At 38.5% G+C, this 17,902-nt stretch overlaps 1 protein-coding gene across 6 annotated transcripts in view; it reads right to left on the bottom strand.

The window, feature by feature from the left end:
- Positions 1-3,109: 3,109 nt before the first annotated feature.
- The window catches only part of nalcn (sodium leak channel, non-selective), an 83,473-nt gene continuing 68,680 nt past the window's right edge, over positions 3,110-17,902 (bottom strand). For 3 of the 6 annotated variants that reach the window (XM_042002009.1, XM_042002011.1, XM_042002010.1), the window contains 26 exons: positions 17,496-17,597; positions 17,324-17,393; positions 17,061-17,152; positions 16,804-16,926; positions 16,622-16,678; positions 15,148-15,268; positions 14,919-15,050; positions 13,961-14,128; positions 13,450-13,554; positions 12,875-12,981; positions 12,662-12,782; positions 12,461-12,559; positions 12,077-12,170; positions 10,367-10,473; positions 10,098-10,172; positions 9,890-10,009; positions 9,740-9,808; positions 9,501-9,649; positions 9,284-9,377; positions 8,702-8,834; positions 6,541-6,656; positions 6,011-6,168; positions 4,799-4,949; positions 4,523-4,672; positions 4,270-4,387; positions 3,110-3,995 (listed from right to left, as the gene is read on the bottom strand). In XM_042002009.1, the coding sequence (XP_041857943.1) occupies positions 3,853-3,995; positions 4,270-4,387; positions 4,523-4,672; positions 4,799-4,949; positions 6,011-6,168; positions 6,541-6,656; positions 8,702-8,834; positions 9,284-9,377; positions 9,501-9,649; positions 9,740-9,808; positions 9,890-10,009; positions 10,098-10,172; positions 10,367-10,473; positions 12,077-12,170; positions 12,461-12,559; positions 12,662-12,782; positions 12,875-12,981; positions 13,450-13,554; positions 13,961-14,128; positions 14,919-15,050; positions 15,148-15,268; positions 16,622-16,678; positions 16,804-16,926; positions 17,061-17,152; positions 17,324-17,393; positions 17,496-17,597 (2,974 nt within the window). In that variant the 3' untranslated portion in view covers positions 3,110-3,852. Of the gene's footprint in view, positions 3,996-4,269; positions 4,388-4,522; positions 4,673-4,798; positions 4,950-6,010; positions 6,169-6,540; positions 6,657-8,701; positions 8,835-9,245; positions 9,378-9,500; positions 9,650-9,739; positions 9,809-9,889; positions 10,010-10,097; positions 10,173-10,366; positions 10,474-12,076; positions 12,171-12,460; positions 12,560-12,661; positions 12,783-12,874; positions 12,982-13,449; positions 13,555-13,960; positions 14,129-14,918; positions 15,051-15,147; positions 15,269-16,621; positions 16,679-16,803; positions 16,927-17,060; positions 17,153-17,323; positions 17,394-17,495; positions 17,598-17,902 lie in introns of those variants that run through there. The other 3 variants (XR_006012283.1, XM_042002012.1, XM_042002013.1) reach the window with 3 other exon arrangements.

Raw genomic sequence — 17,902 nt, 5'->3', positions numbered from 1 at the left:
CATTCCAATGACCAAAACTTAGTCACTTTTTGTCTGTGTTGCACATCGTTGAGCAAAACGAGCAGGGCTTCGCTTGTATCCAGTAGAGGGCAGTGTTTCTCAGAGGGCAGGCCAAGACCACACTGAGTTTCTGATCTTAGATGCTTATTTAACACTAAGTTAAAGTCTTTGTTTGCCTAATTGTATATTTAAATTAAAAGTTAAATAAAAATTGCATAAGCTGCAGTGAATTTCTCTGTAAAACAAGTGGTAATAAAACGCGAAACATGCTTTTATGGGCTAAATTAAATTTGTGCTTCAGGTGATGCAGGTTTTGTAGTAAATACACTTAGATTAAGGAATCTATTAAGGGTCCAAGCTTTAATTTAGGATGATTTTACAGCACCTGTTAAAAATTAATGTGCTCATTTAAATGGTAAATGGACTTGTACAGCGCTTTTCCAGTCAGATTGACCACTCAAAGCACTTTACACTACTTATCACATTCACCCATTCACACACACATTCACACCCCGATAGGCACATCAGGAGGCAACGTGGGGTTCAGTGTCCGCCTACCTTCCAGTACGACTGCTCTTCCTCCTGAGCTACAGCCACCCAGTTTAATGCTGAGGTTGCAGTTTAAACATCAAGCACCCATTTGGATGAGTGAAAGTAACAATAGCTAACGTCAGTGATGAGCAGATTTAGTCCAATCAGAATAAAATCCTACATGTAAAAAACTCAATCAGATCAGACTGATCAAATCAGAAATTGAGATGGAGAGGAATGGTGTAAACCTTTAGATAATCCCATCAACAGGGAAGTATAACCTCATGTAAACTTTACCCACCTGTTTGGGTAAGCTGATGCAATGATTATCCAAGTGGTAGAAACTAGAGGTACGAATCACAAGTTTAAACACAATACGATGTTATATTGGTTCTATGGGTAACAATTAGATGTTTGCTGATATCACTAATTCTGCTGCGATACGATTACAATTAGATTTGATTCACAAGGCAGTATCGTTATTAGACCACATCACATGTTGGTTTATGACAATCACTTTACAGTCACTTTCACTGATACCAAACCACAAAAATCAACTACAATATCTAAATATATTTTCATTCCTGAGTTCAATCAGACATTTAAATGAAAAAGAAAAATATATTGCACCCCATTTTAAATGTTTAGCTTTAAAATATTTACATAGTATAAAGAAAATGAAAAGAATGGATTTTTATTTGCATACATGTAGTTTAAACCTTACTCCTATTTAGAGTCTCAGACCAAATATCTTTTAACTTAGACATAGCAACAAAGGTAATAGTCTGACCTGATCATAGTTACAGAGTAAACCTTTGGATATAAGCATTTTTCTCATCAAATTAACATGAAACTTTTGTTGTTAGAACAAAGTAAATGGAAACAATTCCACATCATTTTTCTTAAGTGTGTCCCTCAAATGAATACCAATCTTGAACACCAATATTGAATCACTGATCACTGAATTGATGTATCAATCAGTATATTTTTTTCTCAATACCGTTGTATTGTTACGTCCCTGGTAGAAATACAGCAAAGACAAAAACAGAACAAAACTGGAAACTGCTCTGTGATGTACAAAACTTTGTTGTTGAAGACCGTTGAAGAGTTAAATATAACCATTTTTTCCCACAAGTTAATTCCTGGTTGGTAGGTTTAGCCAGTGCAAATAGTTCCCATCAGTTATTTCGCTGAGTTTCATCCACAGGCTTCCGAAGCAACAGAGTGAACTGAGCTGCAAAGATGCACTTTCATTCTGGTTTTAGACAGCACTGGGAGAATGTCTAACTCTTGTTGAGTTTGTTGCTTCATGAGTAGTAGCAGCAGAAACCCTTAAACAATTTGCATGATAAAATATGTCACCATCATGCTCATCTTCATCTACTGAAATAATAGACACTTTATTAAAAAAAAGGCTCAGTGGCTCAGCTTTCTGCAGATTAGTGGGTCAGACCACTGCACATGTCAAAAGAGCTTCCATGTGAATGCATTTTCTATTTTTTAAGGGTTTAAAGTTTCCTTTTAACAAAGCTATCCTTAAAAAAAATATTTTTTAAATTCTAACAGTAAGAAATAAATGCTGAGAGGAAGAAAATGTTTAATGCAGAACACATCAGAAATTAAGCAAGAAAAAAATGAGCTGATTATCAGTTATTCTAACTTCTATTACATGTTGGAAGAGACTGATGCCAGATTTAATTTTTATGCCAGCAATGGAATTAAATGTTAACACATGCATGTCACAAGACACTGCAAATTTTTAAGTGTAATTATTTCTAAATGAACCACACAAAAAATAAAACATAAATAAATAAATGTATACAGAATGACTCATAAAGTTTGCCCTGTCAGAACTATGCATCACCAGTAACCTGCACAGATTAAGACCTGCCTTGCTTTCAGGTTTGCCATGATATATTTTGAAGGACCAAGGCAGAGAGAAAAACAGAGCAGATTCAAACAATTTCTTATAACTGCTCTGATGGGAAATGTGTAGTTACTAGCTAACAAACTGAATGAGCTCAAAGCACTAACAAGGACACAGAAGGAATACAGAGAACGCCGTATTATACGATTCAGGCGTGGCTGCAGGAACATATCGCGGTCTGTGTTAATCAGAAAGCTGAATGGAGCAGGTACTGCAGTGCTTTTCAACTTGAACATGTCACAGTAAAGGAAAAGACCTGCACATGGGACACTGAACTGTTAGTAGTCAGGTTTTGTCCATATTGTATTTTAAGAATCAGGTACTGAACTGTGTTTGGGACTGACCTGGAGCCAAGTGTACAGAAAAATGCTGCACAAGCTTCTGAATATAATGGAAAATTCTTCACATCCGCGATACAACAGTGATGAAACACCAGTGTGTTCAGTCAAAGGCTTCTTCAAGTAGCTTCAAGACAGATAACAACATAAAAAAAAAAAAAAAAAAAATTCCTTGAGGAAAAAAAAAAACAAAAACAAAAAACTACTACAATATTATATTTTTTTCTTGGGTGATTAATAAATTATTTTTCATTTCTTTGAAATCTACTAATAATATTTAATATAATTGAAAGGAAAACAATCTGACAAGTGATTTTGCTCATAAATGCCTCACAGGCCTTTATTAGAATAGTTAAATACTTGTTAAAGATAATAATTTATCATAATTACAAAATACTTTTAATGCCAAACAAATACAGATAAATTTAACTTTTAATTACATTCACAGTCATAAATGTAAAAATTTCTTAAACGTCCTTATTCTACCAACAAGAACCATAGGCCTGGTTTATTATAAAGTGACTAAGAAAACCAACAATTATATGATTACCACAGAAGACCACAAGAGACGTTATCAAGAATACTGAGTGAAACAGAACAAAGATGAAGCATCTACATCAAAAGACAACAGAAATTGCCGGAGCTGCGTCAACACAGTTTCAAATATCAATGTGAAGCATTAGAAAACACAAGCAGCAGCAGCTTCTTGGTTTGTTAAATGAATACACACCGTGGCCTATGTCATTAGGTAATCTGCTCTGACACCATATATGTCTGCATAGAAAAACCTGAGCAGTGGAAATCACATTGGGGGAAAAGTAACACCTATCCCAAGAGGTTAGAAACTGCCACTGCATACCAAAATGGCCGCTGACGGTATCGACTGATTCATCGATGACCTCCGGCCACGGCTTACCAAACCTTCTGAAAACACTTCAGAACAGGGCAGCAGTAAATTGACCAGGCTAGTTCGAGAGGAAATAAAACAACTCGTGTCAACCAGCAAGCCTCCCAGTTCATCTGTAAGACACTGCAGGATCGTCGGGACTCATCTCTCTAAATGTCGATGAGGTCGTCTCCACTCTCGTCGCTCTCCACAGTCAGCTGACGGGTCCACCACTTCTTCACCTCTGACCCCGAAGAAGCCTCATCGTTGACAGGGTTCATCTTACAAACAATGGACTTGACACTTGTTCGACCTATTACGACACAAACATGAGAAATTCACAGCTTGAGTCTCCTGGTCTATCCTATTACAGTTTCACACCGTGAGGACCTTCACTTTTTTTCCCCATGGATGCTACTCTAAGGGTAATTTTAAGTTACTTGTCTGGATAAACAACTCTTTTCTCTATCATGTCAGGCTACATAAACCTGCCACAGACAAACTTCACTCTAGAGAAAGCTTTGTTTCTCACATTTACAGAAAGTCAGAGAAAGAAAAACGCCACTTATAAAAGAAGGAAAACACACCTGCAGGCAGCCGCCACTGTCCCAGCTTTCTCTGTGGTCTCCCCAGGTCTCCGGAGTCCTGCCTGTACCCTCCTCTGTCTGACAACGTGGGGCTCAGAAGCTGCTGGAGACCACTCATCTAAACAAAGAGAAGATATCCTTTGTTGCACCAGTGTAAACGCATACCTGCAGATTATATGATGTGCTTCTGAAATATCAAGCTGTGAGCATGTGTGAGTGTGTATGCAGCGGTGGTTTAGATGTGGGGTTTTACCTCAGGCTGCGAGGGGTTGTCTGGGTTGTTAGCATTGTGGTCTTCACTTGGCACGGTGGTTTCTATGCTGGGAGGGTTGAGGAAGCGGTTCAGCTCCTGCTGCTGGCTCTCTCTCAGGCTATGAATGATGCTGCAGGACTGCTGCTGCTTCTGTCAAGCGCACACACACACACGCGCACATTAGCAGTCAGTGTCATACATGCATGCAGACAGAGATGCAGAATACAACATGTGTGAATCCAGTAGGAGAAGTGTGTTTTCTGCTGAGAGACTAACCGCCCGGATGCGTTTGAGGCATTTCTTGAGCCACATGCGTATAGTCTGCTTGGCGACCTCCTCCTCGATGGTGTACTCCAGCTGTTCCCGGGCCAACAGCTCCTCCAGCTGGAGAGACTTTCTAATGTCCACGGAGCGATAGGACAGCATGCTGTAGAAGGCATACACCACACACACAAAGACATACAGAAAAGAAAGGGACAACATAATAACTAGTGGAATTTTGCTTTTGTGGAATCTCAGGAAGGGTTAAATATAGGCTTTATTCTCTGAATCTGCTTTTAAAAGACAAATTTAATTTTTCTAATTTTAGAGTACTGTCTACAGAAGGAATTAGCGAGAATGAGCTTATAAGCCTAAATCTGGCTCATTTACACACAATATTCTGCTATTCATTGAACTTTTTTGAATAAGTAAAATGAAATTAAATGAGCAGTGGTGTCTGGGTTTATTCACTGTAACAATGGGACAGCAATGCCACCATGAAGTTAAACTAAACATGTCCTGACTAGTACAGCTACTCTTGGTGTCTAAAAGCATGTATTTTGTGGGAAATAGCTGAATTTATCAGTGGGTTTTCATTCTAACCTCAAACTGAAAAAGTCTAACAAGCTAATCTTTAATGATGGCATCACACACAGGTATGCCTCCTCCTGAGGCCTGACTTAAAGTGGTACTTCAAGTAATTCAGCATGGGCCTATCTATCTGCTCTACCATGAGTCACTTGTTTTATCTCACTGCAAAAACCTTTGAAAATCTGTCTATTGGTCTCTGTTGGGCCAATCTTGATGGGAATCTTATTCAGTGGTGGTAGTTTTTTAAAACTTCTTTACCTCGGCCATCAGAGCTCAGTACAACTTCGTACTCCAGCACATTCTAGGAAAGGTTGCAGCTCAGGTATTTGATGGAAGGATAAAAGGATCCTGATAGCCGTGGGTCTTTTTTTACCCTCAAGTCTTTTACAGTTCATCTGTGCCTTAGTCTTTTATCCTATTCTGAAGTAAAGACGCTGCCAAATAATAATGCACACCTTGTATGATGTGTAAAAGTCACCCTCTCACATTAGACAAATACATTTTGTCTGAAAGTCAGTCAGTCAATTAGGGAACTAGTTTATTTAGTTTTTAGTCAAGAAATGAATACTCACATCCTTAATAATTATTTACACAGTGTATACACATACAGTATCTTGGGAAAAAAAAGACAATCACCTGAGGACATCATGGAAGGTGACATCTCCTCCACTGTGAAGTCGCTCCATCTCGTAGCACATGTGTTTAAACAGCAACTTGTCCTTGTCCAGGTCCACTTCCAGCCTTCCTCTGAGCAGACGAAGCAGGAACTTCACCCTGGATGTTGGGATCACACCCTAGAGGGACAGCCAAACCAGTCACAGAGTCAATCAGGAGATGATATGACTTGAGAAGTCTTGATTTGCACTTCAGAATTTAAAGGGTTTTGAAATACAGTGCAAAATCAAATGTATTAGCTGCTGTTAATATACTTGCGCTGTGCATTATAACGGCCATGTCTGTATGAAGAATTAAAAAAAAACTGTATTGCAATGTGGTTGAATAGGTTGTAGTCCATTTTTAATCAAACACCTGCTGCTCTAATTACTTTTATTCTTACTACTGAAAGCTGTACTCCATTTCCTGCAGCCCCTCTCATTAGCTCTTTTATCTTCTCTATATTGTTCTATACTGTCCCCACATTCGCTCTCCTATTGCTAATTTCTCACCTCCCGTTTGTCATCCACCATGTTCCAGATGATTTGGAAGTGCCTCAGGTCATTATAACTCAGCAGCTGGTCCTCCTCGGTGGAGTAGAAAAGAGAAAAGTTCTCCACAATGATAGCTGCAGCAATAGAAAGTGGTATTAATAGGCAGGCGTTCCATAAGAAAGATATTTGATTTGCAGTGCGTCAGTTGTCTGCATTCACATGATAATAAATGCGACATGCTCTGCTCTACAAACTTGTGGTTCCCAGCGTGGGTGCAGCTGTGCAGTTGGGTGTTTTGAGCACGAGCTGAAATAGACCTAATCCATAATTCATTCTGTGTATCTTAAATAGCAATTCATCACAAATACAAAACAAAGCAACATTTTAATAATGCCAGTGTCAAATATTAAATTATTCTCAAATCACGTTGAAGAATACGAATTTTATATCTAAATAAAATTCAGTGATGAAATGAAGAGCAATGAATTGTACATTTTCATTTTAAATGTACTGCTATATAAACAAAAGTTCACAAACACTTGGGTTGCAAACACTTGCAGCTTGAACTGTATTTTAACAAAAGTATTCCCTTTTACACAGTAGCAGTTACAAAATTTTCCTGTAAATCCTAACTTGTACATGACACAGATGGATAGAAATTTAAGAGTTTATTTGTTAAAATTTAACAAGTCACCAGTATGAATTTCAAAGCTGTGTGAACCTGCCTTCCTTCTAAACAATATCTGATGGCTGGAATGTTCAGCCATTCTTCTTGTATAAGACAAAAAGCAGGACCTCGCTTCAGGACTCATAGCGCGCTGCCCTGCGGCTGCTGTTTGCCTGATCCTATTTATGTTTATATGTTGTTGTTACTGTCTACTCTTGGATTAGCTGTACTGGAAAAAAAAAAATGTTGCACCTGTTGCAATGACAATGAAGTTAGTTGATTGATTGATTGATTGATTGAATGATTCATTCATTCATTCATTCATTCATTTTTAACATTTTTTATTAAATTTAAACCAGTAAAATGAAAAAGAAACTATGTAAAAAGAAAGAATTTGTGTAAAGCCAAACTTTATACATTCTGTAGGAAAGCTGTGAAATGAGTATGTCAGGAAAAGAGTTTTTAGTGAACAGCTGTTTCTTTCCGCATGAGGACAGAGTGGAAATTTGGAGAAACTAGAGGAAGAACAGACCTCGACACTTGTGAATGCGTCTCACCCCAAATGCTCTTCATGGCTGAGAGGTGTGATGGTACCCATCCCAAGCCAGTACTCCCCCCTCCCTTGACCTGTGGTTTGTCTTTATGTGCACTCAGAGCCAGTGGGCATTTAGAAACTACTCTCTTTCCTGTTCAGATCAGCATAAGCTGCATGTCAGAAAAAATAAACTTGTTTAATTGTGTAGAAGAGATTTAGATATGTGATCAGGGTATTTCTTCTAAATAATACCACACTGTGATGCAATATGTAGTCTACACAGCGAATGTCATTTTAACTTATTGAGCATTTCACATTCTTTTACCTGCACTTAAGGTACACCTTACCAACAAGCCGTTGCTTTCCTTTGTTAGTATCAACATTAAGATGAGGTGGTGTTACCTCAACAGTTAAAATTCCACTGGAGACCAAAGTTTTTGTCAAATATCTTCTCAACTAATTAGTACTCACTGTGCTCTCATGATATAAACTTTCTGGGAGCAACTTCTTTAGCACAACATAACATGTAGTCATAATATGATGTGAATGATGTGGTGAATTAACAGCACTTGAATAATACCAAGAGAAAGGCTGACTGGAATCTTCTATGGGACTATTTCAAAAAGCATTCAACTCGTTCTTTCTTGCCTTTTTCATGCATTACTTAACTTATGCGTGATTTTAAGGTGCTGCAGTCTTATTACTCGTCACTCTGCCTCTTTCTCTTCCTCTTGTCGCTCTCAAAGCACAATGATTTCAGTGAGAATTGTTTGATTGTAACTGTAACAGCTCTTGTCTCTGCAGCTTCCAGTCAGAGCTCTTGTCATTGCTGATTATTTTTATTTAAACTCACTGCATGGAATTTGAGTTTAACCTTGATTAAAGGCTAACATGTAGTGGGCTTCATTATGAGACATTGGCCAGGCTGTCATGTTCAGAACAGTGCAAAATAAACAACATAACACATAAACACTAACCTACAAGAAGGTTGAGCATAATGTATGCTATGATGACATAGAAGGAACAGAAGTAGATGAGAGCTCCTGCATAGTTGCCACAGTCAGTCTCCCAGTAGCGATGTTTATCTGGTGTGCAGAAAGGGGGCTGGACCTGGAGGCCAGAAGACAAAAACGAAAGCATAACAAAATCCAATTTGCATTAACCAACGAGTTCATTTTAGAAATGCAAAATTGTAGCATTGTTGTAGGGATATCTACAGCAAATAAACACTTCAGTGGTTTCTACTTCTGCTAATTTTTATTTATTTTTTTTAATAGTAGCTCCTCAAAAAGTGCTGACTTTGGAGACAGCAGAACACCCACAGAAGTATGAACAATAGAAAACACTCCTTGTAAAATTTAATTTTCCTGTGAGCCCCACAAACAAAAAAATCCAATCACTGTCCTGTCTTGGAATAGCAGGAGAAAATTGAGGTGAAGAAACCCTTTCTAAAGCGAAACACTGTAAACAATATATAGCATTTTCCCATATTGAGAATGGATGGTCGGCTTTTTTATCTACTGTATGGGGGTGTGCGCTGGACTTCTTGCCCATCTTACCATGCAGTCATGCATGATCTTATTCCAATCTTCTCCTGTGACGATACGGAAGAGAACAGTGATAGCTTTGCCTGCTGTGGAGAAGTTGGCATGCCTGTGATTGGGAAAGACAGACAAAATAAGCCAACCTGACAAAGAATTGTTTATTCTCTCTGCAGCTTACAGCTTTCATTATGCATCAGAGAAAGAAATACTGTAATGGAGATGCAATGAATACCGATTTAGGTTCTCTCCATATTTGACAGTTCCAAAGAGAACAACGCCTGCAAACGCATAGCAGAGGAGGAGGAGGAACATCCCCACGATGATGAAGAAGCTCTTGTACATGCTTACTACTACAGTGAGCAGCAGCATCTTCAGCGTCACCTTCACAGATCAGACACGCTCAGTAAGGCTTAAAATATTTGTATTGCATTACAAATATTTGAGGGGGTATTTTTACACACATATACTCACATGTTTACCACATATTGTGAAGAATCTGAAGACGATCACACATGTGCCCATCATGTAGGTATATGCATTCTACAAGGGATGATTACATAGTTATGTACTGTTGTGTTGTATTTATGTTATTATATAACTGACAAAGCAAATCTTTCTAACCAGTAAAGAAAAATGCAGAACTATCCATATGACACCGAGTGATGTGACCAGCAGGTCGTAGCGATTTCGTCTGCTCTGCCAATAACCCGCTGGAGACATGGCTATCAGCTTCATCGTCACCTAGGAAACAATGACATTAGTCTACATCAGAGGAAGTGATCCAAATGAAAGCTTCACACTGATGGATCTACACAGAAAACAAGCTTACCTCCAGTACAAATATAAAAGTGAAGACTACTGACATGGTGGCAAGTGAAAATGTCACTTGATCATCTACATCCCACTACAGAAGAGCAGATTCACATGTATTAATGTCATTTCACATACAGCTATTCCTGAAAAGACTTTAAAATAGCAAAAACCTTAAGAAGTTAAGATTAAGCAAAAAAAAAAACAAAAAAAAAAATAAACAAAAAAACAAAACAAAACAAAACAAAAAAAAAACAGTAATACAGTTATCATTACACAAGGTGCTACCTTGACTGACAGCAGGACAGACTGAGCCAACACAAGCACGGCAATGCCTCGCTTGAAGAAGGGATGCTGGGTAATGTCATACATCTTGGCTCGGAAACCTCCATTTTCTGTCCAGAAGATGAAAACCAGAAAGTTCATGAAACGTGCACATTTAGAAAACACTACTATATTATCAGGCAATAACGGTGATGATTCTGATCAAGTCAGTCATCTGAATCTCAAATCAGAACAGCTGCTGTTTGCAACATGTGTGGTAGTAACCAAAAATGTCCAGAAGATGGCACTCATGGGCTGTCAGAGAGCTACTATTAGTTATTTTTGAAGACTTCTTTAACCTATTAAACCAGGTCTGAAAAGTGTTAATTCTGCAGATGTTAACATATTTACTCAGACAGATGTGTATGCAGACAGATTCATTAAAAAAAATAATGCAAACAATCTGCACTTAACTAAATTTGCTAAAACTGCACAATTTAATTCCAAAGCAGCAAAACTGAAGGGGATATTTTGTCTTATCAAATGTATTTGGGAAGCTTTTAAAATTCTTTTTTGAGCCTAATATAATCACAACTTAAGGCACAGTATATTTTTATCACTGAGGCTGTGCGTATGCACAGTGGGATTTTCATTTCCCAGAAAGGGGAGATTTTCTTCTCTAGAGTACATTAAGAAGTCATCTCCTGCTTTATAAAAGGATGAAAGTAGCTGATGTGTTTGGCCATTATGGGAGCTTGATTTAAGATTTAATTTCACAACTCTTACAAATACCTATGTCTAATTTACAACTGATGATTGCAACTGCAATAGTTCTACAGTTTGATGAATTAATTCTTGTCAGTATGTGTTTTGTTTGTTATCATTCTAGCTTTATGATCCTATGGATGGAGCCTATCCCAGTTTATCAGAGGGGCCCTTCCTTACTAATGAACGTAAAATATTTTTCATCAAACATGCAGTCACAGCCTTTGACTGCTGACCATTTAGACACATTTTGCAGGAATCTTTTCCATGAACATGTGAGCTGGTTCAGTGCTGTAATGGTTTGCCAGTGGTGAGTTAGCGCCTTTGGATGGGGATCAAAGTCCGGTTGCTGCTGTTGGGGTAAGCCATACTGCTGACTAAAACAAAGCCCATTGATTTTCTGTTAGCTCTCAGCCTCCCCTGCACTAACAGGCAATTTCCCACACTGCCTCCAAGGCACCTCAGCTGTTCCCATGACTAGACTCACATAACGGAGAGCAGCAGTGTAAATGTGCAGGGGTGCCATGCTGAAACGTGATCAATAAACATATGATGTTCCACAGTGTGTACAATTTAAGCAGACAAAATAGGAAGTTGTTTTAAAAAAACATGAATTTAGTGCAGACAGTGCTTCTAGTTCACTTTAACTGATGTGTGAAAACTTGATTTGCTTTATCTGTCTTCATATTCAGTTTTTTCATTACTGCTGCTAGTCATCATGTGGCTGTCACAATGAATCCCTCAAGGCATCAATCCTCAAAGAAAAAAACAATGATTATTAAATATAGGTTAATCATGCAGGTGCTACTTAGCCATGCACTAGCTAGCACGCAAGGCAACGCAGCACACAATCAATCAGAGAATAGGGGGCAGACGTGACTGTCATGAATTTAAGCTTTGTATTCTTTCTATTAAATATTTATAAAGCCTTTTTTGCTCGTTTTTGTATTTAAAGATATGTTATTCAACCTGGTCGGGGGGGCAGGTGGAGTGGTTGGGCTATTTTCAGTCGACTCTTCAGGTCCTCCCATCTTCTTTGGTCCACTGTCAGCAGAGCAGTACCCTGGTAGAGGACAAAAAAACATATTCAGTTCATAGAGATGGTGATTTTGCGGGCTTGTTGGCCTAAAATAAAAATCATGTAAGTGGAATTAGCATAGGTCTATTCCTATCAGGTTGTCTGCGATTCCTGCGGCAGAATAAATCTAAATAAGCCTCGGTATAATCCTAAATAAAGGAACTGAATCAGCTTGTGTCTTGCTATGATTTGCGTGAGAAAAGACAGCATGCTGAGTACAAAAAGTTGAGCAGTGGTAGGAAGTTGTAATATATGCTTCTATTTGTGACTCTTACTTTATTCTCATTGAAGTTTGCAATGACTACTCCAACAAACAGCGTGAGACCGATCATGCATCCCAGAAACACAAAGACGTGGATGTAGATGCCATGGATCTGCAGACACAGAAATGTACTAACTGAATTGATTCTCATTTCAGCCAAATACAGGAAATGAACAGTTTTGGGGGGTGGAGATATTAGTGGTAAGATCTGTACCGGTCCGACACGGTGAATGATGACATCTCGGACCTCGACCCAGCCTTTGAGTGATAGAACTTCAAACAGTGCCAACATGGCATTTCCTACATTGTCAAAGTTAAAATTTCGTGGGTTTGCCCTGGAAAAGGAGAGGATGGATACTTCAGTCAGACTGTGCAAAACAACCTTAAATCTAGCAGTTATAAAACATAACAAAATAGCAAGTCTTACCAGACTCTTGGCACCCAGAAACCAGGTTTCTTCTCCCCAGCCTGCAGCTTAAGGTTAAGGTTTTTGGACACGCTGACGTTAATTCGGAATATTCCATGGCAGTCTTCCTGTAGTTGACCACACAGTTAAACAGCAAAATACAGAGAATTACTCACAATAAGTAGAGGTAAAACGCCATGAATATTGTTTTAGAAACATATCATGCTTAAAAAAATTACAATAATAAAATACACATTTTTCTTTAAGTGATAAAAAGTTAGAATATTTAAAAAAATTATTACACTATTTATATAGTACTTAGAACCATGATAAAAAAAAAGAACATTCCCATTAATGCATAACGTTAGGATATTTTCATAACCAAAAAGAATGGTGAAATTATAATAACCCCAAACTAACCCCAAACGAAAAGAAAAAAAAAAGCATAGCCGTTAGAGATTAGGATATGCAGAAGCGCTGGATTCTGGATTTAACCGGGGAAGCCCCTGTCACTTTTTTCAGACAGTAAGTCTTTGCAGGGAGCGCGCTATGGGAGGTAGTGCTTTATTATGTGGAGATTATGTTTCTTGCAGTACCCGTTTAAGGATACTAGGGTCGTTGCACTTGGCGAGCTTCCCGGCAAACAGTTGAACTCCGAAGCTTGCAAACACCAGCATTAGTGTGAGGAGCAGAATGGAAACCTGCAGGGGAATCAATTAAAAGTTTAAGGCAGATAATACAACATAATCCAAGTCTCAGAGATTAGAGAGTGAACTACGGGTATGGGACAGATGTGTATGTGGAAGACATCGGTCAGGAAAATCAGTAAAACCCAGGGATGAGCCCCCCAATGACATATTATTAAGATTAGAAAACAATAAATTTCTTATTAACAGAGCAGATGGTAAACCCAGCCCATACATGCTTAAAAAGAGAAGAATGAAAGAAGAGAGTACAATTCTGTAAAGTTAAATTGTTGGCATTTGTGCACATCTACATACATATCTCTAGAGGGCAGATCAGCAGAATTTTTTTTCCTTTTATTAAACTCTTAGAACTCCTAAATTACTTCAAAATAAATATCTTTGGTTGAGCATGACCACTAACCAGGAAAATCTCCTTGAATCCTTTGAGAACCTCCCGCACCACCTTCCTCATCTGAGGTACCAGCTTGAAGATCCTGAGGGGACGCAGGCAGCGCAGCATCATCAGCAGCTGAGCTCCAGACTCAGGGGGGACGTTGGCAGGCAGCCAACAAAGAAAGATCAGACTCACCTACAGTGAGTGAAGACAGCAGAGCGGGGATCAGTCTTGGTTTATTGGGGTACTCTGAGAGAAACAGTGTATGGTTAAAATGACCACATCTGGGTTTCTAAAACAGTAGCAGAGCCTGATAAACATTTTTATAAATATAAATGTCCAATCAGAGACCTGGACACAGTGTATCTAGGAATATATATAAAAAACTACATTTTTTAAAATTTTTAAAAAATCTTTCATGAAAACACCATATCCAGAATTAAATCAAAACTTAGAATAAACAAAACTAAAAAAAAATTAACAACATTGTAACTGGAAAATTCTGTCCTTTTGTCCAGATGATAATTTGCCCAGACGTGTGCTGTATAATTCTCTACTGTAACCAACATCTTACTCCCAAATGACATTTTACACTTATGTGTCTGTTCCTCATGAGCCATGCGCACTTTACGACAAAACTTTGCATTCAGATGAGGAGTTAGACTGCTGAATGTCAGAAAATGTGGTTGTTCATTAACCTGAACAAAACTCTCAAATAGGTAAGAAAACATTTGCAGGACTACCTGCTACCAAAACTAAATCTTATTATGAGATGGAAACCCCTCCATGAAGTCAACCCATTTTTATGGAAGTTGTCATTTCATTAGATCTTGTCATTCAAAGCTTCATATTTTTAAGTAGTTCTATGACTGTATGAAGTATATTCTGCTCCTATACCGAAAAAGACAACTCAGAGAGGTTGGATTTCAAATATCTTTTCTAGCATGATTTCTCAGAGGAAATCACATCCCTTTCTATTTCTTACAAGATAGATGAAGATGTCCATCACTCCTCCAAAGTCTCTGATGACAGCAGTGGGGGTGAAGAACAGACCATCAGCCATGATCTTCAGATTGAGCTCAATGCTCATGAATATCACAAACACGTACTCCCCAATCTGAAAGAAACATCATGGTTTTTAACAGCATCTGCCCGTTCATAAACAGGTTTGCCTACTTACAGTATGTAACCGTCAGTCCATCTGGTTTTAATACCTGCAGTGTGGGGACGTGCATGACCCTGGTGAAGGGTGATTCAAACATCATGGAGATGCAGGAGCAGATGGTCACTACGATCATAACCCAGTCCAGATAGGTGACTAAGCCCAGAAGATCACTACAAGGACACACACAATAATCACTTTTACAATCCATTTTGTAAAAGGCTATTTCTGCCCAGTTCTGTGCTCTGTGGGGGCGGCTGGTTGCCCAGTTCTTTGGGGCCTTCTTCCCATCCTTGGGGGAAATGTGGTTGCATTTGCATGATCACTTAACAGAACTAATTATCTTGCACTCACACAAACACACACACACACACACACACACACACACACACACACGTTAATTGATTGATAAAAAAACATGCCAAAGGATAACGTGCTAAAGTATAAAACTTGTCCTTGGTGTTAAAACAAAAACAAAAAACAACATTTAAAATCTAAACTGAATTTAAATCAAACTCTCGGCATTTGTTTTAATCTTTTCCCACTTTTGTTTGTGTTTAAGATCATGACTGCTGTAGATTAGGCTTTGTAACTTTACATGTAAACTCATGTAAAGTTTCCCCATAATAGTGTATTCTTTAGCTTGAACTCAGTGTAAAATATCATGTGATTTAATGCTCTGATACTCTTAGAAAGAGTAACGCTATATGAGGAATCACTTGGTTGTCGTGGCAAAGTTTGCTTGAGTAAGAAGCAAGTGCTGCTTTAACAAAGCTCCATGGGGTGAGCAGTAGTTATAGTTTGGAGAGCAAAACGCTGTCTGATCTCTCCTCAGTACAAAATTTCAGAAGCTCAACAGTTCAAGGCCTCTCTTGTTGTATTTCTCTTTACGTAACCCTCCAAATGCTTTTGTCGGGCGACAAAAATGTACTGCAGGATGACCATTTTAACATCCGGACACGGTACAAGATTAACACTGCTATAATAATATTTGATATTGTCTTGCTGAAATAATCTAAGCCTGTCCTAAGAAAGACGTTGTATGGGTATGCCACCTTTGCACTATTTTCAACTAAGTAAAAGGCTTCAGTATTTTGAAGATCTTTGCATTACAGATACGCTGAAGCCTAAATGTATATAAAAGCAACATTGTAAAGGAGGAGTTTTTAAGGATTTTATAGAGGCAAAGAATACTCAGGCTAAATAAAGTTTGCCAACCAGAGAAAAAAAATCAGGGATGAGCTATTCTAAATGAAAGGGAGAGGCAAAGAGACGGAGGATGCTGAATCTAACATCTAAAAAGGGGCTGCTTTTTGGCTGAGCAATCTGTCTCTGCTTGGCTGAATCAGGTTGCATAATGGGTGAAATAATATTTCACAGCACTCCAGTGCACAATTTTCATTCCTTACCACAGTCTGAGGAAGCACAACGAGCAGGTATTAAGCTCCAGAATTAATAAGTATTCCACAGATGTAGAATGAAAAGACAAATGGAGACTAAGGAAATCAATAATTCATCACACTTACTATAGCTGGTGGTATTTGTTGCTCTTCACTGCTCCTGTGATTGGGTCAGTTTTGGATCTGTAAGTGTATCAATGTGACATAAAATAATCAATATTTTTGACAAAAAATGTACAGTTATAGTTGTTTTTCATTAGCTTGATACAAGGTAGTGATGAATTTCATTTTAGTATGATTGGTCTTACGCATTGAAGCGTGCACGAACAATCACCCTGCAGAAGTTCCTGAAACGGTGCTCACGGCCCACGATGAAAAGAGGCTTATCAAAGTAAGGATGGTTCTCCCTCAGCTCCTCCTCCTGAACTTTTCTGCTCAGTCACACGAGCACAGAGATGAGGCAACACTAATCCCAATATATCAATCTAAACATGGTTAAATTTATAGTGGTTTTACACTTTTCTGTCAGAAAATGTTAAAATTGTGTAAATCTTTCTGCAAATACCTTTTCATTTCAGCCTGTTCTTTCTTTTCCTGGATCATCTTGATCTCACTGTCCTCTCTCTGGGCATTACGGTAGCGCACTGTGCTGGAATGCTAGGAAAAAAGACAGTTAAATGCTTTTCACAAAGTCTTTTTAAATATCTATTGCATGTTTAAAAAAGGGAATTTATATGAATGCAGGGGCACACAAGTTTGAAAAAAAAAAAAAAAAAAAAGCAATACCTTGTTACACTGTGTTTTTTGTGTGTAAGATTTTGTACTCACGTCCTGGGTGAGAGTCTCCAGGGACTTTCCACGGCTGATCCTCTGACTGGTGGAGCCGTGTCGCAGAGACCTACAGATAAAATAAGCGGGCATTAGGAAAAGTATTGTTTTGCATGGTACAGCACACAACTGCAAGACTGCACTTGTGGATGTGCGTGTGTGTGTGTCAAACCTGCGCTCTTGCCGTATGTGATGCTGCACACTCAGTATGGAGCGCTCTTTGGCTGGCTGGCCTTCAAAGGATCCACTTAACATGCGTTGTGTGGTACAAGCGCTGTAAAACATAAAAACAGCTGTTTTGTTTTTTTTTTCTCTCTCTGGATCAATCTAAATCAAAATTTAAAGAAAAGAAATGTTTGTGACAGCATCTTGACCCATTAACTCATCTGGATCTGGTCCATCATCCTGGCAAACAAGCTGTCTCTGTATCAGTCTGCAGTAGACTGACACTGGGCCAGATTAGTTACCCAGTCTGTTATTGTGAAACAGGCTCCAATCGTTCCATTTTTCAGGGAGTCTGTGTGTGTGCATATGTGTGTGAGTCTGGGCATTCCTGCCTTTTCTGTCTAACAGGAGAGT

The sequence above is a fragment of the Melanotaenia boesemani genome, chromosome 12 (genome assembly GCF_017639745.1).
Source record: "Melanotaenia boesemani isolate fMelBoe1 chromosome 12, fMelBoe1.pri, whole genome shotgun sequence".
Classification (NCBI taxonomy): Eukaryota; Metazoa; Chordata; class Actinopteri; order Atheriniformes; family Melanotaeniidae; genus Melanotaenia; species Melanotaenia boesemani.
The sequence above is the reverse complement of the archived record's forward strand: the minus strand, read 5'-3'. Positions and strand labels throughout refer to the sequence as shown.